The sequence below is a fragment of the Bombus huntii genome, chromosome 16, assembly GCF_024542735.1.
Source record: "Bombus huntii isolate Logan2020A chromosome 16, iyBomHunt1.1, whole genome shotgun sequence".
Classification (NCBI taxonomy): domain Eukaryota; kingdom Metazoa; phylum Arthropoda; class Insecta; order Hymenoptera; family Apidae; genus Bombus; species Bombus huntii.
Genome location: NC_066253.1, coordinates 1,540,507 through 1,566,193, shown reverse-complemented (window position 1 = coordinate 1,566,193; position 25,687 = coordinate 1,540,507). Strand labels below are relative to the sequence as shown.

General features: G+C 35.9%; 1 protein-coding gene across 1 annotated transcript in view; it reads right to left on the bottom strand.

Annotated features, from left to right (window-relative positions):
• LOC126874861 (FK506-binding protein 5-like) overlaps positions 1–25,687 on the bottom strand; it is a 169,682-nt gene that overhangs the window by 103,577 nt on the left and 40,418 nt on the right. Inside the window, exon 3 of the mRNA XM_050637386.1 lies at positions 97–984. Coding sequence (XP_050493343.1) covers positions 97–934 — 838 coding nt within the window. The 5' untranslated portion in view covers positions 935–984. The remainder of the gene's footprint in view (positions 1–96; positions 985–25,687) is intronic.

The following is a 25,687-nucleotide window of genomic DNA, read 5'->3' as shown; positions in this document are numbered from 1 at the left end:
TTGTTTTCTAGGCTTTCAAATATTTTTTCGATTTTCGTAAATAGTTTGTTTGAGTTATGCTACGTTTGAGTTTAATTCTCAACTAACCAGTTTCACATTGCCCATCATCCTCCGTTTTAGCAGCAGTCTCTCTAAGCTTTTGAACCTCGGCAGTCAGTTGTTCAATCCTTAACTTAATCTCCTGTTGCAACTGTTTAGCTTCTTCCAGTCTTTTATTCCTATCTTCTAATGCAGCTTCCTTCTCGGCACAAAGAGCCTTGGCATCCTGCATTCTTTTTTGAGCCTGTTTCCTCTCAGCCTCAACTTCCCTCACTCTACAGTCAAAGTGTCTACTAGGTGTGCTGGGACAGTACACTTCTCCAGAAGCTGGACCTTCAAATTGTTTCTCCATGATTCGTTGAAGTCCAGGAACACAGGTACCCTGGCTCATTCTCCACATGTTCCAGACCATCACAGCTGGCATGGAACACTCCAGAATATTCAATCTCTTCTTCAGATCACCTTGATGCTTCTCTAGTTCCACGTTCCTCAGCTCGCGTTTGCCGATGATCTCTCTGAATCGACGATGACACTGTCGATACATCTTGGTGGTCTTAGGGACCTTGTCTTTGCTCAATTCGTCCAAAGACGGCTTCTTGTCATTTAGGCCGATCTCTTGAGACTTTCTAAATTCTTCCTGGCTCTTTGAAAGCTTCTCTTCTTGAGGCTCTTGGATACTCTTGCTGGATTGGGCATTTGAAGAGCCTCGAGCGTTATTTCGTGCTACGGATACCACTTCTGAAGCTATCGACGTCGCGGCTGATGGTGTTTTCCAATATTCTGAGGCTGTCATGTTCTCAGCAGTTTCGGATGGACTTTCAGGCGTGTGTTCGGAGATCGGTACACCGGATTTTGCATCTTCTTCGTCTTCCATCGCATCATCGTTGTCTGCCATAACGACTTTGTGGTTGTTCGGTTTGTGGATGAGTCACGTGATGTTGTTACCTGGGTTGGTAGAATATTGGTGTTTAAGGGATGTTGGATTTTAGGATTGGAGATACTGGAATTGAAGTAAGTGGAATGTTGGTGGAGTGACAAGAGCTTTGTGAAATTGGATTAAATTGGAGTGACGAGGAGCTTTCTCGTTCTTAAGCGAAATTCTCCTATTTTTCTATTTTCTTATCTCTAGATGTTCCAATTCCTCTATTTTCCTATTTGTTTATCTACTGAGATTTGAAATTCATTTTATCATCCTAGCTATGGATGGACGTGGCTGAGTGTTTTCTAAGAATATTTGCATCGAGTGAAAAGTACACAAAGGCAGACAAAGAGATAACGTACACATATACATGGGTGAGGATAAATGCTTGTGGAAAATGCATACTCAAATAGTTGAGTTGCGAGTTGAGAATTGAAATCGGAGAGAGTTTATCAAAGTAAGAAATTCTGAGTGAGAGTTGAATTCAGAGTTTAGTCAGAAGTTAAATGGAGCGTGAGATAAACTAAATAATCAAATCATTTCTAGTGTATTATACTGGTTAAACATAATTGTTACAACTGAACAATTTCGTTTGCTAGTTTGAAATTCAACATCTCTATATTTTCACGCACCAAAAACATAGCAATGTTTAGACTGCAGATTTATTTATAGGTTGATGATAATTATAAATATTAGAAAATATATAAAACTATGCCTAAATGTAACAATATGTAGGATATAAAACGATATATTTAAAGAAATAGAAATACAATATTTAAGTTAGAGGAACATAAACTCCACGAACAGATTTCTTTAAATTTTGAAAAATAATTTCTTAGTGAAGGAAATCTAAATTTACCTGACAGATGAATCTTTGTGAATTTTCTTAAGAACACGCATTATTTCGGTACGAAAATAGGGCAAGTTTCGAGCTGTCGAGCTTCATTTATGGTCTCGATTGGTTAAAGTAAGTCACATGTTGGCGAAAAACACGGGTTTAATTTTGGAGGAGATCCAAATGCGATTAACGTTTGATATTTCAGATAACCATCGCAGCAGCTCCAACAGATTCAGCGGAAATCACAATTCAATCCCGTCTACTCCATCAATTTTGTAATTTCGTTTGAACGTAGCCACGATGACATCGAGAGTCGAGAAGCTTCGTGTCGATCGATCGATTTCGTCATTCTTTTCATCGAAGTTCATGTTAAATGCCGTTAAATATATTACAAACGATAAAGTGGAAAGCGCATATCAATTAAGAGGCGTTTCAAACGCGTAATCGTGCGAACGATGGAATATTTAATCGGGAGTAAATGTAATATGAAACTTCTAAGAATCATTTCTTTAATTATTGAGAATCGTAGGACTGGAATGTAAAAAGTTCTTTTGTCTTGTAATTCCATTTTCCAATTTTCTTACTTTCCAGTATCATTTTCCAATTTTCTTATTTTCCAGCATCATTTCCCACTTTTTCTTATTTTCCAGCATCATTCCCCAATTTCCTTATTTTCCAGTATCATTTCCCTTTCACTTGGAATTTTTGTTTCCTTTCCTACTTGTACTATCATTTATTTCCTCGTTGCCTGATTTTATTCTCTATCCTTAGGAATCTTTCTTCGTTCCTCGATGTTCTAAATTCCCCCAAATTTCAGCCACTGTAAATATCGAACTTTTGTCACTCCAGTCAATTTAGAAAAAAAGATACATTTTACTTCCAAAGTTCCATAAACCTAAACTAAAGCGCGAGAGCCACTTATCGTTATTTTCTTTACGAAAATCCCTTCCTAAGATCAAGCAAGTCGTAATCGATTTAGAAACGAGCTCGTTCGACTGTCATCCACGTGGCAATGTTCACGGCTCTCTGGCGGTCAGACTTTTCTCTGTGAATCGTTTCCGTTTAGAGCATCGTAAAGAAACAGCCACGTGGCAAATGGTACGTGAAATCTCGCGGAAATTCCACGCTCTGGATACTTCCTGTGTTTCGCCTTTTGTTTTATGTTTACTGGATGACGTGTTACGATAATGGACAGTGTGTACAAGACAAAAGAACCTTGCGAGGTAGTTGCAGCAATGGGGTCGAGCGGAGAAATTGTTCAAAGGGCTTTGCTGCTGAGATTCTAGGATTTTCGGACGAGAAGGTCGGAATAAAATGAATATTTGTTTGCAAAATGGTTTCCGATTTCTCAAAGTGCTTATCCAAATGACAGTTTAAAGAATAAGTTGGAGAATAATTCGTCACTTGGAAATGCGAGGAAGTTAAATTGTGCGGCAGCTCAGTTCCGGTTGCTTCTTAGCAATGTGAGGTTTTGGCTTGCAATTTCTATCTTCCTAGCCTCTACTTTCATATTTTCGTACTTTACTATTTTACCACTAACTATTTTCTTATTTTCATGCCCCTATTTTCCCACCACCCGTTTTCCAGTTTCCATATTTTCCTATTTTCTTATTTATATTTACTTATTATTTTCCCATTTTCTAAATTTTCCGCATTTCCACGTTGCTACGTTATTTCCAAAATTACCACGACGGTTATAGACATAGAAAATTGACGATTAAGAAATAAGAAACCCCTTGCATTTCACGTTCAGGTAAAACATTCGACGAGGATGGAAGGAGTTGGAAATAAGAACATGGGCGGTTGAGTGCAGGGTTAAACATCAATTTTTTCCGACTCGGTTTACCGCAGAGGAACAACGTTAAAGGATAAACCGGCCTAAGCCCGGAAAAGCCCTGTTTTATGTCGAACCAGCCTGAAAAGGGGGTTGACCTCGCTCACCCTCTACTTTCTCCGCCGCCCTTCTTTCTGCACCTCTCGCAAAATCAATAGTATCGGTGTACCGAGTTTATCCCGCGCTACAGACGAGCCTACAACCGGCAAGTTCCGGGGAATTTTGCCAACGGGGATGATTTTAGATCAGTTATCGATGAGAGCATGGAGAATCGTACTGTCAGGCGTTGGTTTGTGGAAATTTCGATATCTCTGGCAAGAATTCTTCAAGTTTGAATGATATAAGGCCTTATTTCAAGTAATCTTGGTTTGGTGTTTTTAGCAACATGTAATATACATCTAATATGTATTCTTTTAATGTAAAAAGATTGTTAGTCCTTATTGGACGTAATTTTGTTAACAAAAAATATTAATTGAAACGCTTTCTGTATCTCGATAAAGTACATTGTTATAATAAGCATACATTGTTCTATATTTGGCACATTAATTTTTGTAGGGTAAATAAATAGTTTCCAATAATATGTGGCAAATTTAATCTTTTAAATACAAAATTATTGTGGTATTTTTAAGAGATATTTTAGACTCCGTTGAATCTAATTTTTCTATCGGAAATATGAGAAATATTCTGCTGAAATTGAGAACAACGAATAAGATTTCCTATAAATTAGAAACGGAGGACTTTTAATTGAGATCAGCGTTAATTGCAGAGGAAGTTTGATGCCCCGTTAATTGGTCCTATTCATCGCCAAAAGGGGAGCCAAGTTTCAAATTCGTGATTAAATAAGTTGACTTGACGACCGAGACTGGACTTGCACGATGCAAACTCCACGGATAATTATGTTCTCTTGAACATTCGTTTTGACACGTGGCTCAAACAAGATATTCAGCAGCAATTAATTAAAAGGCAGATGCTAGAAATAATTCGTTTCCTTTACGACCACGTTTTACTCCGCGAAACTTCGTAATTCTCCGTACAGTACCTGGGAATTCCCTAATAACTTTCAGAATAATTTAGATTGCAATTTATACGATTCTGAACTTACGAAAGTTTCCCTATAAATAAAAGTAGAGCTGTAAAATATTCAACTGGAGTTTGAGAAACTGATCGTGATCCGTAATTTCAATCCGAGCTTTTGTCATCCGAAACTGAACATTTAAGCGGACTTTTCGATATAATAAAAGCAGCAAGATGCTTTAGGGATTGACATTAAAATACCAGAGTACGAGAGATTAATTGCAAATTGGAAACCGATCCGAGAACTTTGTCATATCTTTCGGGTTTTTCAAATTAATGTATTAAATATAGAGAAATGATATTTGCTGCGGAAGGTACAGGGAATTTTTCAAATAAATTTCCGTAATTTTCCGAGAACCAATTTCTTCGATACAAAACTGTCAGAATATTTTTAAATAATCCTTGCAATTTATAATGAATATCATGAATAGAATATCATAATAAAAAATATTCTTGAAATTTTATAAACGACAATTATACTATAGATAATTATGCAAATTTATATTTTTACATACACTGACAAAAAAGTGAAGCCCGAGCAAAGATAAGTCCTATCTCACAATTGTTATAAAATGTATTTTATTCTTCATGTTTTATATATTTTATTTACTAAATGTATATTTATTAACATTTATATACATTACATCCACATGTGTCATACCGTATGCCACATACTCTCGACATTTTACATTTTCCTTCGCGTAATATAAATTCTCTGGACATTTGCTGCTCGAAATTCTCCATAAATATATAAACAGCCGCGGTCGACCAATAATCGTCGCATTTAGCATTTTATTGCTCGTCCAGGAATTGATAACGTCCCTCAAGGAATTCTACCCCTGTTCCACCCCTTTTTCTCCAATCTCTCTTCCCGCGTCGTTTTTCCAACGATGCAGCACTCTCCAATGGAATGCCCAATATAATTTTTAATATCTCCGCTTCTACTCTTTCACCTCTCATTAAATTTCGAATACCCGCGGAATCCCCTTCTATTTATCATTATTTCACCCCTATTAAGCAGCCTGCTTTCTGTCGATTCCACTCTCATCAAGCACGTTATCATTTACGTCATAATTGAATGGGATAGCCATGGAAATCAGTTTGAAGTAATTATTTGTTGAAATCATGATAGGGATTTACAATAGGGGGTGGGGGTATTGCGAATATTCGTCGAATACGCGTTTTGGCTTTGTAATGCGTAGGCGATGAATTTGCATGTACCTGCGGCAAGTTTGGAGATGGAAATGTGCACAGAATGTATGCAATATTCAAAAATGCTTAAAATATTCAAAGTGTATATAACACGCTTTGCGATATTTAACAAACAATTTTCTTTACCCAAGTTTCATTTTTTTGATTATAATAAAAAAAAAAATGTGAATTCGCGTAATTAACCGCAGTCCGGTAATGTGATAATCGCCGCTCTGGATTCTATTTCAGATACTGTGTGTTTCTCAATGTGCACAGAATTCATTATTCCGGTTACATAATTTCTCATGGGTGGGGGGTGGAATCGAGAATTTTTATTTAATACGGCAGTTCTGCCTCTTAATGTATGACGATAGCCTTGTCTCTTTCAACTTGAAAGTTTCAAGTGTCAAGAACTGTTTGCTTCTTAACAAGAACGTAGGAAAATATTCCGATTAGGCAAATTTTTATTAGGGGGTGGAATTGTAATGTATCTATCAGTGTAATGTATGATAATCAGCGATGCTTTTCTTCGATTAATAAGTTCTTTAGTGAATATGTTCGTATAATACGACTGATAATATTATTCAAATTAGATGGATTCGTATCGCGTGCAAATAATTGTTTCATTTATTTTGACTTATCGATCTTATCAAAGGTCACAATCGCGATGGTTTAATGATGTAACCGGAATTAATTAACAGAGGGTAATTCATCCCTGACGTGATGTTTCATATTGGAAGACTAATAAAAATCGACTAATTAATTAGCTAATTATTTAAACCTAGATTCCGATGGAAGGAATAGTGACAAAAATAATCAGCCCTATGATAATCATGAAATAATAAAAGATAATCCACCCTGCACGTATTTCTCTTTCTTTATGCGAGCTAAAGAATACTCTGGATTTTTTTATTTCTCTTTCGTACATTCCAATATCGATTCCAGCACTTTCCGATGACCGATAATAGCTTTTCACTACTAGAATATCATCTATCATCAGACACAAAAGCAGAGATAAAGATTTTTCAATTTTGCTGATTTTTCGTGAAACGTTCTCTCGATGAAGGATCGATTAGCCCCGATAAAACGTTTGCCGTTAACTAATTGGAATTATGTGCCCAGTTAACGATTCCCAGTGGTACGAATCGATAATTTAGGCGTCATCCGCGAAACTGAAGCCGATATCGATAGTTGAAGCACCTGTGTCATTCGAGTCTCACTGAATATCAGTCTGTACCGCAAAAGAGACGATTAAATATCAATTTACCTAAAATACGGAAGTTCCAGTAGTACAAGTCAAGTATTGAGGTTGAATTGAAACGAATAAATCACGTTCTTCATTCTTTCGATAAATGTGCAATAAAAAATCGGATAAACCCTTGTATGTAGAGTCCAATTAACCACCCAGAAAGCAGCTTCCAGAAAAGATTTAATTTCAAATTGCTCGGAGCTTTCAGTAGTATAGATCAATAATTCGCGCCAGGAGCGCTCAAAATCGATTTCTATGCTTTCCTACCTCTCGATACTCGGGAGTTCTTCGCTTAATAGGCTCTCTTCAGTACTTGGAACATAGTTTCGTCGAAATATTCGAGTTGACTTGCCTGCAGAGAAACGAATCGAATCAGAATGGCAACGTATACGATTTAAGAGTAGAGTCTTTTTCCCACGTAAGCGAAACCCATTCGTTTTCTATTATTTCAGGTATGAGAAGATTTAAATTCATTGATTTGAAACGATTAAGACACGCTTTCACATTTTTAGAGATCCATAGGTTAGTTTTCTCCGACCGTAGTTAAATCATCGTCACGCATTATTTCGCTATATATTAATAGTCACAATAGCAACGTTTTTATCCTTAACCGTTCAAATAATTTTAAATTTTAACTTTAACTATCGTATCTAGTCCCCAACGTATTTTTAACGATCTATATTGCTTGGAAAATAAATTCCACCTCAATCGCAGTGACTTTATTTCGTTTGAATGATGTAGTCGCTCCAGTCAATGACATTTTCGAAAGCGACCAATTGTAGAAAATTCCACGATAACAAAATCATAGCGATAGTTGAGAACTTCCCATTACAGACTCGTACGTTGGTATTCATCGGGCGTTACAAGTTGGAGAACGATTCCCGTGAATTTTCGCATGCACCAGAAGCAAACGAAGTTGGCCTGCATGATTGGTCGCTTAATCCTGTTTCGAAGTTCATTTCGATGGCGCGTCGCAACCGTTCCGTGAAAACCGAAGTTCAACAAGTGACTGGGACCTTAGTTTCTCATTAAAACAGCAGCGTAAATTTATAACGTTTTAAATTCCTGACAAAATTTTGTTTCTACGTCGAGTTCCTAAAACGATTTTAATGAAAACCCGGGAAAATTAGAATTTCCTATCAAAGCGTTTAATAAACAAAAGTTTAAATTTTCCAAAAATATTCGAAAATCAACGTCGACGCGAGCGGACATTTTCGAAACAACGCGAAATAATTTACACTCGTTTCCGAGGGAAAAAGTTTATCTAGGGGGTGGGACACGAATTTGTCGCAACTTATTGCGGTTCGTCGATCAGCTAGAACACGGCGACAGAAATATTCTCAACGATTTCTCTTCCCACCGCGTTATAAAACACGCGTCGCGTCGTAAATCGCGGAGCAACGATGCCGCGAGGGACGAAACGGAAGAAAAAAGAAAACGAGAAAATACAGCGAGATAGTATTCTCTGGCTTGCAATTAGAGACAACGAGCCGCGGTGCGATAAATTAGCAGCTGAAGCTCCAACTTTTACACATGTAGGTCGAGTATTAAATAAATGGCGAGAACGCAATTAACCTCAGAGTTCCTTCCACTTACTGTGCACCGTTTCGACTATCTGAAAAGTATTTAATTAAGTGAAGAAACCAGAGAAGTTTCCGAAGAAAAAAATTTCAAACCAATTGTCGAGTAGATGGGTTGATACTGACTTTCTTTCTTTGCGCGTCTTCTGTTTGAAGCCAGAAGAAGAAGCTACGATAGGGAGCACGTTCATATATTTCTAGCAAAGGACATTAGCAAAAAGTTAACCTCGTAGCTGTAGCTGAAGGCTACAAGAAACAGCAATAGAAATCTACTTATAGCTCTTTTGTTTCTACACCTTGCAATCCAAAAGAAAATTTTTATTCAACGACTCGATAATATAGACCTCTCCTTATTTAGAATTAAATAAAAACTAGAATTAAATAGAATTTAATAAAAATCATTAAATTCTATTATCTTCGTAACAGGAGTCTGCAGGTCACGGATATACAAAAGTAAAGATGTAGAATCTTTCTTCAAGTAATTACTTCAACAGTGTTTATCCTAATGCTTGAGTTTATACAATTAAACGATAATGTTCATATATGTCCATACAATCGTTAATTTCTTGTGTATGTAATTCAAGTTATTGAGTCATTCGAATCAAGTAACTTAGCTTTAAGCCAGTGTTCATATAATTCAATTGAAATTATTCAAGCTGAACCAGAAATATTCACTGAACCATAAAGCTTCGCTAAAATTATCAGCAAACGTTAACACCAAATATTTCACCATATAGTCATTCGTCTTTCAAAACCTATAATCAGTCGTAATAATTATAACAAAAACGCGAGATCTTCGTCTATTCAAAAATAACCAAAATCATACGCTGCACGAGAAGATCTCGCTAAAATAACCAGCGATACGAGCGGTAAATAGCACGTCCAGCTATCTCTCTTTATAGTCACGATAATTTGCTTTATAGTCACGCCTATTCTAACGATTTCTCGTTCTAAAGACCACAAACTGTCTCGTGTCACTTGGACGACCTAATCTTCATCTGCTTTCAGCCGCAACAACGTCGTTACATGGGAATTAAAACAATGGAACAGTTGTTCCCTTGCAAGTAGGTCCCCTAATGGCACGCGACGTGTTGTTTCTTGCAGCCAGTCGATCCATTAGCATAAACGATTATATGAATGCGCATGAACGTGCTTCCCGCGCGGCTTCCTCCTCTTTAAAGTTGCATTGCAAATGGGATCGAACCCAGACACGCGGCGGGAATTCTGATGCTCCGTTCTGGGGTTAATACCCATAACTTTTCCAGAAAGCTCTACACACGCGATTCCCACTGTGCACACTCTCGTCTCTAATATTTGATACCGGCAGTCATGCTAATAGCGTCCCGACTGCTGCGTCGCGACGCCGGGCGTCCCGAGATTATGTACGAACCATCGATTTCGTTTCGCTCCAACTTTCCATGAACTAGTACCTTTTGTTCGATGGCGTCCAATTGGAACGACGACGACTTTTTAAGGGACGCGTGAAATTTCAGATCGTAGAATTTTTAGGAAATGGTAGAAATTATTAATATGATGCAATTACTGTATTTATGGGAAGTTCGGTCGGAACAGAGATGGCTTGTCTTGAATTTTAGATTTTACAACGTTTAGGATAAGACAGCAATTGTTATTGCTACACAATTATTATATTGTTATTACTTATTATTTAATTATGGATTTTTATGAATTTATGTAAAATTCGGCAAGTTCGATATAACGAAGGCAATTTGATTTTTTTGACAGATGTTCGAAATTTTAGATTTTAAAATCTTTATGGAAGAGAAATTGTTATCATCATTTGTTCTTGGTTATTAGTGGTATATTATATTTCTATTTACCGTCAAAGTACCAGTCGATAATAGTTCACGAGGTATAAGTGATAAATACGAGAACAAGTGGAAGTGGGACGTACATGGTCGGACACGGTTCCCGCCTACATATTGATATGACTCTTTTCGCTTAGATCACTTGAAAACACGTCGGAAGTAAAAGTTGCTCAATCGTAGGCAAACTATTGTTCGACTGCTAATTAAATTTCTACTCTAAATACTCCAACTAAGATCGCTGGTTGAGTTAAATTCCTATTTTTAATTCTAGCCTAGTAATTTAGCACACGAGGCAAATTTTCTATTTAAAACGTAACAATTACCATTTTCAGGTAAATCTAGCTTCTCCGTGAAAAGTAGATCAACTTTTAATCATTCGAAAAACAAAACATAAATTTTTAGACCAATCTGCCTGAATCTACCCAAAAATTGACAAAAGTTTAATAAAAAAAAAGCCCTTAACCAGCAATGCAATATATAATTTTTATACTAACAATTTCCAACAATGTTTTATACGTATTTCTATTTTTTCAACAATGAAAAAGCAATTTTCAATTATTTTATCAATTTCCCAATCTTTCATGTCCAACTATCCGAAAATTGGGCTTTAACTTCCTGGAAATTTATTTCCTCACAAAAGGTACACGGCCGTCAATGACCTGCATCGCTGCAACGATGCATATTTCACGATGCATACGTCACTGGGCGGTCGATGACGTCACTGGTAACCTACATACTTTAAGAGAAGAAACGATTCCGATGCAGGCCTGGCCTTTATAGACAGTGGAACCTCCTCCCTGAGCAGCACGAGTCGAGACAAGTTCTCACTTAACTACACGCGCATTTAATGCTACCTGACACGTACTAACTCATCTCTAGTCACGACATCGTGCGTGAATGTTCTAGTCACGAAACCGCGCGTGAAACTTCTAGTCGTTACATTTCAAACGGCCTATTAAATGTTTCAGTTGTTCCCGGAATAATGTAAAATTAATAGGAAAAGGAGAAACGTGAGTTGAGTTTTAGTTTACGGCTGATCTACTTTAAGTTTGTTCCACTTGTAGTAGAAGAAATATTTCGAGCATGGTTGATCGTAGTTTTCATTTTATAAATATGTTTACGTTCGATGTGAAATTAGGGATTTTGTAATTTTGTCCATTTTGAAAGTAGGTTATTTAGTTTTCGGTTGACTGGTCTAATTTAAGTTTGTTCTACTTAAAACGTGAAAAAGTATTTCAAACGCGGTTGACTCTAAATTTAGCTTCGTGAAATTTTTGCGAATTTACTTTTATTTAGTTCGAAGTCGCTAGAGGAAAGATATATACTTCGCTGCAATTTCAAATAAATCGTATTAAAATACTCGTCATTCTATTTTTCCAGCTTAAATTTAATTTCGTTCAACTTTCAGTAAGGAAATAAAACGAATTCTATTACGTAAAGGATGTTAATTTTAATCTTCGTCGTTTTGTCATTTAATTCACCTTCGACTTGTAATTTTAATCTCGAGAAATAATTCTATCCTTCGATTAATGACAATATTTTACATTTCATTCGTATTTCACTATCAAGAAATTTGCATACTATATTACCATATCTTAAATTCAGTTCGTATTTTACAAGCAGTTTATATATTATATATTACCATATTTTGTATATTTAAATTGTTGGGAAATAAAATCGTATAATAAACCGTTCACTGGAATCGCGATTTATCCGCATCAGGAGAATGCGATAGAAGGGGAACGTAGCTACGTTTAATCAGCCTGAATAGCATGGCCACGGTCTCTGCGTTTTACATTTTCAAACACGCATACGTGCATCAGCCTTTCAATTGGCCTGCCATGCTTTCCACGTTTGCAGATATACTCGTACACTAACACACTGCCAACTGGCCAACTTGCATATAAAATTCTAAAACGAAATTTTACTGAAATATCCATAATTCATTTCTAAACTCGACCAATTTTCCAGTTTAAAAGGATACGTAAGATATTTTTTATCTTAGAAAAGTATCTAATCAAAATATAAATTCCCAAATTTGTGTGTGTGTGTGTGTGTATGTGATCTGTTATTTGTATCCCATTTTTAAAGAAGAAAATTTTGGATTCAGAACGAGAGCGAGAGAATTATTTGTGCGAAACACGTAAGTAGTATAAGTCAGTCAGAAGTGAGACATGCTTCCAAGATAGCCAATAGTGCAATTTACCGGTAAATTAGACAAGAATGACATGGTTTCAATTACCGGAAAACCCCGCAAGCACAATAGTATAGAGTCAATCGATGATCCACCTTCATCGCGACTATCCAAGTCCCAATCCAATTTTCTGGCGAAATGGAAGGAAAACAAGGACGGATTAGCCGACAAACCTCGACAGAACGTTCTCCGCTAGGTTTTGGTTACTTAATAAAAATCAATCCAACGTTCGTGACTATGGAAAATCGAGATACAAAAAATTATGTAACATTTCCCAAACAGAGCAAGCAAGAGTTTAGACAATCGTTCCCCGAGCAAACGATGGATGAGAAATAAAGCGACCATGTAATTTTCGTAGCGGTATAAAACAAATGGGAAAATTGAAGTTTCTTCGACTAAGAATTTCAGAATTTTTCTTCATATTTCTTCTGCATTCGAAGAGATATTAAAAATCAAGGAATCAGGATTACGATTATGATTAAAATTTTCTACAGCAGGAAGAAAAGTGAAAGGTCAATAAATTATGCAATATTTCTTGGTTAACGTATTATCCATGAGCCTTGCGCGTCACAAAGGGATCTCCCAATAGACCATGCTTTTATCCCTTTCGACCCTAACGTTCTTCTTCGCCACCCTCTTTCTCTCGCGCCTCTTAAAAATACACGAGAAAATAACACGTCCTTTGCACTACGGCAGACTCGTAAAAAGAAAAAAAGAAAAATGTATTCAACTCTGCTACCTTCTCTCGATAGCGATCCACTTCCTATGTTCCATCGTGTCTTTCTGCTTTTCATCTTGCAACAAAATCTCGCAAATCTGCCGGAAATCCGAAAGAAGCTGACCAAATCGAAATTTCGCTGCGACAGTTTACAAACTATAGTGAGATTGCTTCGTTTATTCAAGAAGTTCATTCTATTAACCGAGACAGCTTCGTATAACGACGCAATTACTTCAAGTGTGATGCTGGTAAGACGATCCAAGAATGAAAGAGATAATTCTTAATCTTTCTAATAGAAAAGACGGATGCATCTGCAACCGAAGATGCTTGTTTCTTGCAACGACCATCTTACAAGGCAGATTCTTCCGTTTCTCTTCCCTTTCTACTCTTCTCATTGTTTGAAGTAAATGAAGATGACGCGGTTTTATCTCTACCGAGCATCCAATTACATTTGCTATTACAAGTTCGTCTAGAAGCTGGCAAGTTAAATGTCCCCCTCCCGTTTCCTCCCCATAGACGAATTAAACGCCAGTGACAGACTAGTGACAGACTGAACGTAAACGTTCTTCCGCGAATGAAGTAATTATCAGTGAAGATAATAAATTGAATTTTTAATAATAAAATTAACTTTTGTGTAATTGACAATTTCCACAAGATCTGGTTTCAAAGAACACTTTTCGCGCAGTCGATGTACGTATGCACGTATATGCTACGTTAATGAAGCTTGTTAATGAATAAAAAAGCATTACATTGGAAGAAATATTATCCATTTTATCTCAGCATTTTTATTGAAGAGAATATAGCAGTATTAGTCTTCTAATAGGGTATAGAAATTCTATACACAGATTGATTAAAGTTTTCATGTAAACTTTTTCTTTGAAATGACGAAATAACGTTTGTCCATTGTATGATCGTTTAATTGATATCTTTATTATTAAGCACGAATAATTGATCTCTTGTTCGTAAACGTAATGCACGTCTTTACACAAAAAAACAAAGATTCTTTTAAATTATCTCTGGAAAAAAATTCATAATTACATAAAGTTAATATCTCTTTGTGATATCCTGAGAATTGAAATACAGCAGTAATAATAAGTAATTTGCCTCTGCGTAAGGCTAGTCGTAACTTTGATTAGCATAATAGACATTTCCATAAAAAAGACTTCCTTTATATTTATTCTGAAGAACCTTGGTATTGTAAAAACTAAGCTTTTATAATATGCAAACTAAAAGGTTCGTATAAAAAACCAATGATCTTCTTCTCGTGTAAAATTTACATTAATGGAAAGCTTAATTAATACGGTGCACGTATCCTTATGAAAAAATTCGCTTTTAAATGTAATTACAGTCTATTGTAAAGGTAATAACAGTTTGTAGCATCGAATTAAATGTACAATTTGAAGATATCTATGTGCGTAGAGGAATAACAGAATTTCTGTTTAATTCAATTACATCGCCCCGTTTTTATTTTCGTGTTTGTAGACCTTCGAAAATAAAATAACAATTCCCTGCTCGAGTTTATTTCGGTGACACGAAAAACTAGCGGCAACTCGACCCAGAAAATAAAAAAGGAGAAGGAAATAAAACAGTAGTCGAAGCACCATCGGACGTTGAAAATCGAATTTCCGTGGACGCGACGTTGTTTCAAAAGAAAACAGGGAAAAGCCACACATTGTTCAAAAAGTGGTGGTTTTTGGAAAACGATAAAATTACCTGTATTCCAGCCTGTACAAATAATCATTTCCTCTCGGATCGAGTCACGGTAAAAATGCTATTAGTATAAATAATTAAAGTAGTTGTAAAAAGAAAGACAGTCTCTAATGGGAGAAGAATTTTCAAAGTTAAAACAGTGTTTTATATTTCGAGGTATTTCAACTTGATCACAAAATATATTTATACGAAGGTACGTTAAATATATTGCATTATAATAATTTTACTAAATTGAAATTTTTCAAAATGCAAAGGGTAAATCCTGTAACCTCGTAGAGGTAACAAACTACTTCTACTACTATTAGTGTATTATATAATATATTAGTATAGAACGATGCTATGAATAATAGTTACGTCGACATAACTTTATTATTAAATTAAATTAATTAAATTATACAAATATACGAAACATATGCTTCAAATTGAGAGTATCTACACATCTAGAATTTACTATCGAAATCTCTGTAAAAGCGATGTTCAATACTATGGTATTATATACAGAGTTACTTTTCGATCCACGTTGCATCGTTTTATTTCCACATTCCGACTTGCGAAAGTTTCCAGCAGCAAGCAAAGACTGTTTTCCGCTGTCCAACAAATTGCTTCTCATCGAAATCCTCTCGGACAAAAAGAAACCGTGGAAACTGCACGCTAAACTTTATCCTGGTCCAGGGAATTACACGGCCAACGGTTAAAATGAAATTATACATGCAACGAACCATCGCTTGTTATTAATTACACGAGCGTGGATCCGGTGTTTGCGAGATTTCGCCTAGAATTCGTAATTTCCTGGCTTGCTGCGGTCCTGGATAAAACTAATAACGCATTCCACCATCCATTCACTCTCATTCTCACGCGATCGATCACCGCTTTCCTATTTTATTGGTCCTCTTTCAGTGATACACTTCGTCTAATCATTCTTCCGTTTACGTTTTGCCATTTGTATTTTTGTTGCTTGAGAGAGAGAGAGAGAGAGAGAGAGAGAAACAGTGAGAGAGAAAGAAAGAGAGATTTTTAACATTGCGTGGACTTTCGTTGGTTTTGTAACAACGAGGCTTCAAAGAAATTTGATTTCTCCGGTGGTTAGAATTACAGTTAGAATGAACATGTTTTCTGAATTTTGTTTGCCTCTCGAGTGTCGGTCGAGTGAGATTGAAATTAAAGCGCCAAAGAGAAATATAATTGAAATTATGAGGAAAAGAATTGAGTAAGAGGGGGAAAAATTATATGTCAAGTTTCCTTCTAATTTCTAAAAAGTAAGAAACATAAAGGTTAGGAAATTTGAAAGCTTAAATATTTAAATATTTGAGAGTTCAAAGAGTCTAACGTTTAGAATCTGTAAATTTGAAATTCTTAAATATCAAAAGCTGTTTAATATGAATATCTAAATATTCAAAAATCTTTCGCGATTCAGGTAGAAATATCGTTGTGGAACAAAGCTTCGTCGAAGATTCTCAACATGAAATAAATAGATTCGCACAAAGGAGCGAAACACGCGAAAACAAGAGAGATACGTGGGGCGAGTAGAAACAGTCGGTCATCAGTCAGACATCGTTTGCATTTATTTCATTCTACATTTTACGTTCGCATAATTCTGAAAACTGCTTTGAGCAAACGTTGTTAGGATTAACGAGAGCTTTAGAATCGCGCGCAAATTTAATAACAACTCGATTTTATATTCTTCCCATCTTCCGTATTGTCTTCGTTAAATTCATCGTGAAATCCTGTCATAAAATTAAACCACAGGAATTATATGAATTAAATTAATAAACTGCTAAATTACTCGACTGTATACGTAATTCATAATTACGTTTATCAACTGAAATAGCACATAGATATAAATTTAGCCCAAATAAAATATAACAAGATACAATTAAGCTACTCATAGAAATTCTATCTTATAATTAATTTACTTAGAACATAATTACTTATAATTATTACTTATAATTTAATTAAAAAGTAAGAAGACGGTAATAGGATTGAAATTCGTATAAAGATACGATTTTATCAGAATTTATTATCCGCTGCTTATTTTTACAAAATGGAAACAAACAAACACGATTTTTCCTCTAAACTCGTCAACGATTCCTTTCAGATATGTTACTTTAAAGTTTCCAAAGAGTTTGTATCCCTCTTTGTGTTCGATTCCAATGGGAAACTTCAATAATGCAACGTGGAACGTGCAGTAAAGTCTAAGAACGGCGTCGCGACTATTGTAAAAATCGATGTCGAACGATTCGAATGTTGTGAAGCGTGTAACCCAAACAAGTGCTGAATATTCCACGTAAATCGCATTGCTTAATCGTACTGTGAGCTGTAAGAATTATATCCAACTTCTTTTATGCCACTATCCTAAGTAATCAGATTTCGATACGATATTGCACGGCGTAATCTCGTTTAAAGGAAACGTAGAGACGATAAACGTGTCACTGTCCCACCATTCACACAGGCAACTTTAATATTTTCTCGAAACTACATTTTTAGAACTGCTGTTCTGCATCTAGAGTCCCAAACCGCTGTGTTTCGCTCGTTTTATCACGTAACGTAATGTTGGAAGAAATTTCGATGGCGTTAAAAGAAATAGCAAAATAATTTTTAATATTTAACCATTCGCACGATTAGCAAGTTACAAACAAACGTCCAAAAATTTACATCTGCAAATTTAAATTTGTCGGAACGTATAAAACCTTCGCAATCGACTGTAAATCGTATTCAGATCTCTTACGAGGGACAAAGAAATTTGAAATTAAAAAAAAAAGCGGGAAGTAACAGGTTTACCGTAGATTGAGGGAAACTTCGTTACCGGAAGAAGTGTTTCGACTTTCAAAGGATTTATTTAACTCGATAAAATATACTTGAAAAGATTTGCCGGATACGCGGAACGACGACATTTACATCATAGAGAATGCTGATGACGAGGATGTACCTTAAGGAAAGAACACGATTTTCTTTCCAACTGTATTTTAAAGTATAATTTTCGCTTCGGCCACGCAGCCATATTATGGAAGCTAAATCTTCGACTGCTGCCCTGAAATTTCGTCCAAACACGTATACGATATACAAAAGTACTTAAACTTGAACATTCAGTGACAACGTTGGTCGTTTAAAAAATGTGAAGGCCCCTAGAAGGGCTGGAAAGGAAATTAGAGAAGTTGAAAGTGTGTCGTAAAATCTTAGGAAGGGGCAGAGTGAGATGTCTTCGAAATTGAGTGAATTTCAACCCCTCGGAGTTTCATAAATTACAGAAATTCAAAACACGATAAAAAGTGCTGTTACTTGTTAACTTGAAACATTTCTACCCTTTAGGACCTGAGAAAGAAGATTTAAGAAATTAAAAGGTGTCCTAAAATGTTGGTAAGTAACGTTTGAGACGCGAGAAATTGGTAAACGTTAAAAAATCTTATTTCTTCCAGGCCCTGAAAAGTTTCAAACCCCGAAGAATTGAGAAAAGAATTGGGCAAGTTCAAAGCGTGTCGTAAAATTTGACGAGGAAATATTTGAGATACGCTTAGCGGGAGAAAACCACGCTGTTTGAAAATTATACAAAATTTCAACCCCTAAATAGTAGTCGGTTGAAATTCGGTGGAATGCAACGACAGAGGATTCTATTCCTTTGAAGTCTACAAAATTTCGTTTTTATAACGTGAAACAACGGCTTCGGGCTAAAATATTGGGAATGAAAGAATAAACTATGCAGCGAGCAAAATATAAAAATAACATTCGCATACGAGAAATAAAATGAACCAAAAATAAACTACGCTCCTTGAAAGATAAAAATGAACGATATTTAAATGAATCTTATTGTTCGATAAGCAGGATAAAAGTTTGAGAAACAACCCCAATGACAATTTCCATCCGACCCATCTAATTCCTCGAAGAAAATATTTATAACCGATCGAGTACGGTGTAGAACCTCCTCCGAGGAAATATTAGCGTACACCCCGTCATTCGACGCCGAGACACCGAAATCCGCCCCTATGAAACAGCCAAACCATTCAGCTTTCCCGATCCTGTCCCCAAGTTAGCCTGACGAGCAACCGTTCCGTTCCAGCCCCGAGCCTCAAGCCGGCCAATCGGTCAAAAATCCTGACCATGCGGGCAAAAAGCGTGGTTACAACCCCCAATTAGTGTAGCGTGCACGTTCAGCAGAGGGGGTTACGTTTACGCCACGGTTAATGTTTATCATCTGACGTCACTCTTCTATGCCAGGGTTGAACGAGGTGGTGGAAACATGACTGTGTGGTTCCTTGCACGAACAGAAGGGGATTGCCGGTCGCCATGGCGACCGTTGGTGGGGTAGTTTGGGCCAGTGGTTCTCAAGATTTTTTTTTTTTATAAATATTTTTATACTATCGAAATATAAATGTTAAATAGACGAGGTAGTGTACTTTGCAGTTTTATTTGGCCATTTACTTTGCTTATAAATGTGCGTTACAATGTATCGGGTTGGCAACTAAGTGATTGCGGATTTTGTCAATACCATCTAACGACAAAATCCGCAATCACTTAGTTGCCAACTCTATAGAATGGCATAGTATGGTACAGAAAGTAAAATTTGAAATTTCTATTTCGTATGAGCTTATTTGGATCATCAGCTGATGCAAACAAGTTTGTTATACCCAGATAAGAATTTAAAATAGTAGATTGATATTAAATTAATATAAAAGAAAAGATCGTGATTTGAAGATGTCTGTCTTATTTATAAAAATATTTCTTAGCCGCAGAGAGCAATTTTTAACGGAGAACAGCGTGTAGTTTGTTGCAGTGACTCTCTGATCCGTTCGTAAACGATTGGAAGAAAATTTGGAAAATTTCTGTATCGTTCGGAGTATTACCTTCTTCCTTATATAAATAAGGATTTTTTAAAACGAAGATTATCGTGGTACGTTGCACGTAGAAATTATTCATATGCCAACAATTGTACGATATTGTATATCAAAGATATAAGTAGTATCGGTTGAGAATCACTGGATTAGAGGATCGATGCCGCAGTAGCGTGGCATCAGGTGGCCGGTACCCTCCCCTTTATCCCCTATTAATGTCCAACAAGTGGGGTTCCTTAAGTGCCCTCGCGCCCTTCATGATTATTTGCATGTGTCTTTTAACGTGTTTCAGAGTTTCCGAGATTCACAATTCACCAAATAATGTTTTTCACTAAATAATTTCATCTATGTCTAACTTAATCAAAAATAAAATTCTTCAATAAAAATTGTTATTCGATAAAAAAGGGTATCTAATCTTAGGTTAGGTCGGAGCTTTTATCCGCAATCGACAAAATGTCAAATTTCGATAAAATTTCACGAGAGGAAGTACATCTGTCGACCCCTTCATTTTGTTTGTACTCTATTAGCAAAAATCCTCTCCAAGACTCTTCAAGAACCCTATCATTAGATTCGGTCATCGAGTGCCCTCGACTTTTGCAAAATGGCCAACCCCCGCCAAACCAGTCGCCATCTCGATCTCGATACCGTAAAAGATTTTCTATAATTCTATCTTTAATTGGCTGAAAAACCAGCTCTTAAATCTGCCTAGAGCAACCGCCCTCCCCCCATGACTCTATATGGGGAGAATATGAAGGGGTCAAGTAAATTATTCGGGGCGCTCCACTTGTTGTGTGTTGATACGACCTAAGAATTCTTCGATTTTTAATATTTAAATGTTTTAATTTTACAATTTCTTCGGCACGAGGTGAATTAAACGAACTAACCATAAATTTAAATAGAAAAATACAATTATATCTACATTATGCTTTCCTCGTAACGCTTGTCACGTTTTTCAACTTGTTGGGTTTCGATAGAGCTTCGAAAATTCTTAGATTTTTAAACCGTGTCTCTGATATTCAGATTTGTTAAGTTTGCAATTTCTCCAGGGCTGTAACCATAAAAAAAAGACAATTATCTCTACTTTGCTTCTCTTCGCAATAAAATTTAGAAATGGCGGTATTTAATTTTCTCGTTCATTTCTCGAAAGTGTTTTCTTTTTCCTCCTTTTTCCTCAATCATCATAAAGTGTTTACCACTTGGTTACACCTTTATTCTCCCGAGAATTTCTAGAGAAAGCGCACCTTTCATATTATTTACTTTGATTCTACGTCCATCTATTCGAATCTTTTCTCGCCCCCTTCATCGAAAGAAACCCCATCTCGCGAGAGAACGTGTGCCCCGAAATTAAATCAGCCACACGATGCTTCTTCTCGTCAGTCTACTTTAAAAATTCAATTTTCATCTACCGCACAGACGAAGAGACGAAACGTTTCTCTGCATTTTTTGCATCTTGTATCCCATAGAAATTCGCGTGATGTTCGCATGAAAATTCTCTTACACTACTTTCCCATGGATTTTTATGTGTCTCGCATTAATTCATCCGGAACAGAAATGAATATTTCGCTTATTCTATTTTCACATCGAACTCGATTATATTAGTCGAATCATTTTGCTTCACGCCAATCTAGTTGTTACAGTATTTTTATAAGATTCCTTGTGGGTGATCATTTCAATATTTTATACTTAAAAAAAAATTGCTGTAAATAGAAGCGGAAAAATCTTGGAAATTCTGTAGAAATCGTTTAATTTTTAACGTTTTTTACTTTTTAACTGGAAGCAAGAGACACTTCCTTTCCTATCAATCACGCGAGAATTGCTATGAATTTTAGAACATACTTATTTGCAAATAAGTTTTGTAAATTTTTCTTCCAATGGATGAATCGGATAATTAGATTTCTCGATAACCATTTAAAAATTCTACTGTTTCATTAAACGTATAAATTTGTTCCATATTAATCGCTTCCAAGCGACAACAAGTAAGCTAAATGGAGCTCATCATAAAAGAAAGGAAATTAACACAACCGATACTATTTTTCTACTAAACACATAGTTCCATTTGTCGATTGTTTTCTTTCTTGATGGTCGAATAAATAAAGTAAATAAAGGAAGAGTAATTGTAAAAGAGAGAAATTGATTGATTAGTTAGAACACAGATTTAGATGGAAGATTTGTTCGATCATTCAGTTTTACCGCCAAGATAAACGAATAATACAAAAAGGGGATCCTTTATCAGTACGTTGAATTCGAAGCGAATATGAAATACGCTCGGATGAGGAAGTCGACGGAAATTCAACGTGATTTCCTCTGCAAATCACTCCGCAGTTTCGACATATTCCGCTTTAATATTGAATCCAGAGTCCTCTATTCCCGGGAGAAATCTCGGTCCACGTGATCTTTTCGTTTTATTGAAAAACTATTTAGAAATGTGTTCCCTCGATGTTTTAAGGATTTCGTCCAAGTTGCTCGCCTATCCGCGAAACCATTCGCAAGCGTACGCTGAAAGTTCATCGCTGAATTTCAATCTTCTGGGAAATCCGAAATTTTCCAAATTTTCATGAACCCGGACTACTTCAATTTCCGATAATATTTTACATTAACAAATACTTGTACATATATATGTATCTTTCACATTGAGAATGATATTGCAATTTGTATTAATTTACCGAATTATATTTTAAATGATCTTGTTTATTTTATTTTATTTTTAATCGTTTGCATTGTATTTTGAAGATTCTCTGTGTATGATCGTTTTGATTTTATATTTAAAGATAAATCGCTATAAATAGAAGCCGAAAAATCTTGGGAATTTTCACTAAATTTTTTACTTTTCAACATTTTTTAAAAATAAAACTGATGGACTTTTATCTTGGAAATTTCGTTCGAGTTTAAAGAGAAGAGAGATGAGAAAGAGGAAGGAAAATTGAATCACTTTATTCTTCTATCTATATTTCTTATATTTATATTTCATTACATCGTGTTATATTTACATCTCTATCCATATTAAACGTATACTTCATTACCATAAAATACCTCGAAAATTTTGTGTCTCTGTTGAGAATTGTGGATTTTAATCACCGAAATAAATATATAGCAACAATTAGATAACACTTGGAATTAATTTAAAAATAGTTTCAGATTTATTTAATATGCGATTTACAAGATCTTCGTCGATATACATTTGCACACGTCTCAGTATTCTTTTTGTCTCATGTGTTTTACGAGACGCTGTGCACGCACATACTTCCACACACTCATACTCATATACGTGTGTCACTACTACGCGGCTAATCTAGTGTATCACATAAAATTACACATATCTCAACAATCTCGCGAAGAGATAGATAAAAACTAGAGACGTAAGAATAATAAATTATTTATAGAAATGAAAGAACTCTAACTACTTGAAAAGCAAAGTTTTACGTAAAAATTTCAGGATATTTTTCTATTTTCCTCGAATGTAGGTAAAAAATTGTTTGTATTAGGATTAACTGCTGCTTGTTTCCTGCATTCGATATATAGAACCACACAAGCACATTCATTGCCGACGATCTGTTCTACCAAATGGCAATCGAAGGTTCTCTAGGCGATAAACCTAACCTCAATTTCGGAGAAACTAGCTAGAACCTTTTCCATCAACCTTCACCTCGGAATCCTACTAGCCTGGTCCAATTTTCGCCCCGTTATTTTTATTCCTCACACTCTGAACAGTATACAGACCGAGAAACCACGTGATTGTTCCGTAATACTGGTTACGAGGGTCAACGCCACGTTCGAGGCAGACACGTGGTCGGAGGCAACGTGCGTCCAGAGAATCGAAAGATATACGCACGCTTTTCGAGATTTCTTTTTTACGAAATTATACCGGAGGACATTTTTTTTTTTTTAATTCTCTACCGATCAGATTTTTAGCCAATAATTCTGCTAGATATTTTTCCACAGAATTCAAGTTCTCGTTTGGTGAACACGCAATAGGTACACGCAAATCATGGGAGCTACGGATGATCGATGAACGTACGATCGATGTATTAAAAAAAAAAAAAAATATCTTGTCAATGTGAAAAATAAGAAAATAAAAAGTCCAGGACTCGGTGTATCCGTTGAAATATTAATTTGTCAGTTTACTTGGAAACAATAAAAAATAAAATATTCGCGCGTGAAATTTTCTCTCTGCCGAAACTCTACCTCGAATTTTCCAAATTTTTCACACGTCCGCGTAAAGTGAATAACTCTATACAGCTTTGTCGTCGAGTTACCCGTACGCAGTATCGATTGCCAAAATTTACTATAGCCAATTCGATAGTAAATACCAATCGATGTATCTAGAATTGAATACAGAGCAGAATCAATTAATTAGATTCGTTGAAAGAATTTTCTTCTATTTAGAAGACATTCGTAATTGGATGAGATCGAATGTCGTCAACAAACCAACGAAAAACTTCTCAGATATAGCTGTCTACCGGTTTTATTAAGAATGAAGAGAGTTTTTAATGAAATTTGAAATCAACGACAGCCACGGAGTTTATTATCGCGATGTGCCCGAGTTTCACGAACAAAGGGAACCTCTGAAACTTTTCAACTCGATCGCCGATGGAAAACAATCGCTTCTCCCACTCGCCCACCTTTGGCTCGCATAGTCCAAGTTCAACTTTGTTTCTCGGCACATCACTTCATCTTCTTATTTGTCAGTTTCAATAGCAAATATTCGGAATTCTTTCCCATTGAATTAACAGTTCTTTTCTTTCGGATATTAAGTTAAGCTTCAACAAAAATTTCATTTCCCACGTTATAAAAATAGGCGCTGGAGAAAAGTAGAAACCTAACGCAAAATTACGTGGAAAATATACGAACTATTTTCAAAAATGATATGTCTACGAGTGGAAATGATAAATCGAAAAATAAAATTGCGTCGCTAAGAAGGATTTAAATAGTAAAAGTATTATGTACGCACATATTAGGTTGTCCGGGAAGTTTCTTTCGTTTTGTAAGGAAATAATAGACGTACGATGTTTTTTGTTTTATATCAGTTTATCGAATTATGCACGAACGTAATAATTAGAAATATAACGAAATGGATCGTACCTAATTCGATAAAATAATATAAAACAGAAATTCTTGTTCGTCTATTATCGCCTTACGAAACGAAAGAAACTTTTCGGACAACCTAATAGTTGCCTCGTCGGGTAACTCGTCGGATACGAAATTTTCTTCTTTTTCCTCGCCGACTGTGCAATCGCATCGAAGCCAGTCGCACACCCTACTTCGACCGCGACCTTAACCTTAGCCTGAACCTTCACCCAAACCTCCACCCAAAGCTCTAGTTAAACCTTTAGCCAACGGTTCGCTTAAATCTCTACGCAAACCCTTCTTAGTGTACTTAATTATGCACGATTGAAATATTTGTACAAAGAGACGTATCTTTTAAAATATTTTCTCCAGAGATATTCCTTCGACGTATGTTTCTTTCGATATATTTGCGGTACCACTCTGATTTGCGATTTGTAATTAAAAGTTTCCGGTTGGCTCGCAGAATTTTATCCTCTGGAAACATTATTTTTCTATCATAATTTTCAATATTCCAACTCTGCCTCTTGTTCAATCGAATATTTTTACAATACGTTTTGCGAACAATGCTTTCGCCGATCCATCGAGAATTCTAAATTTCATTGTTTTCCCATCATTTCATTTCCTTTGA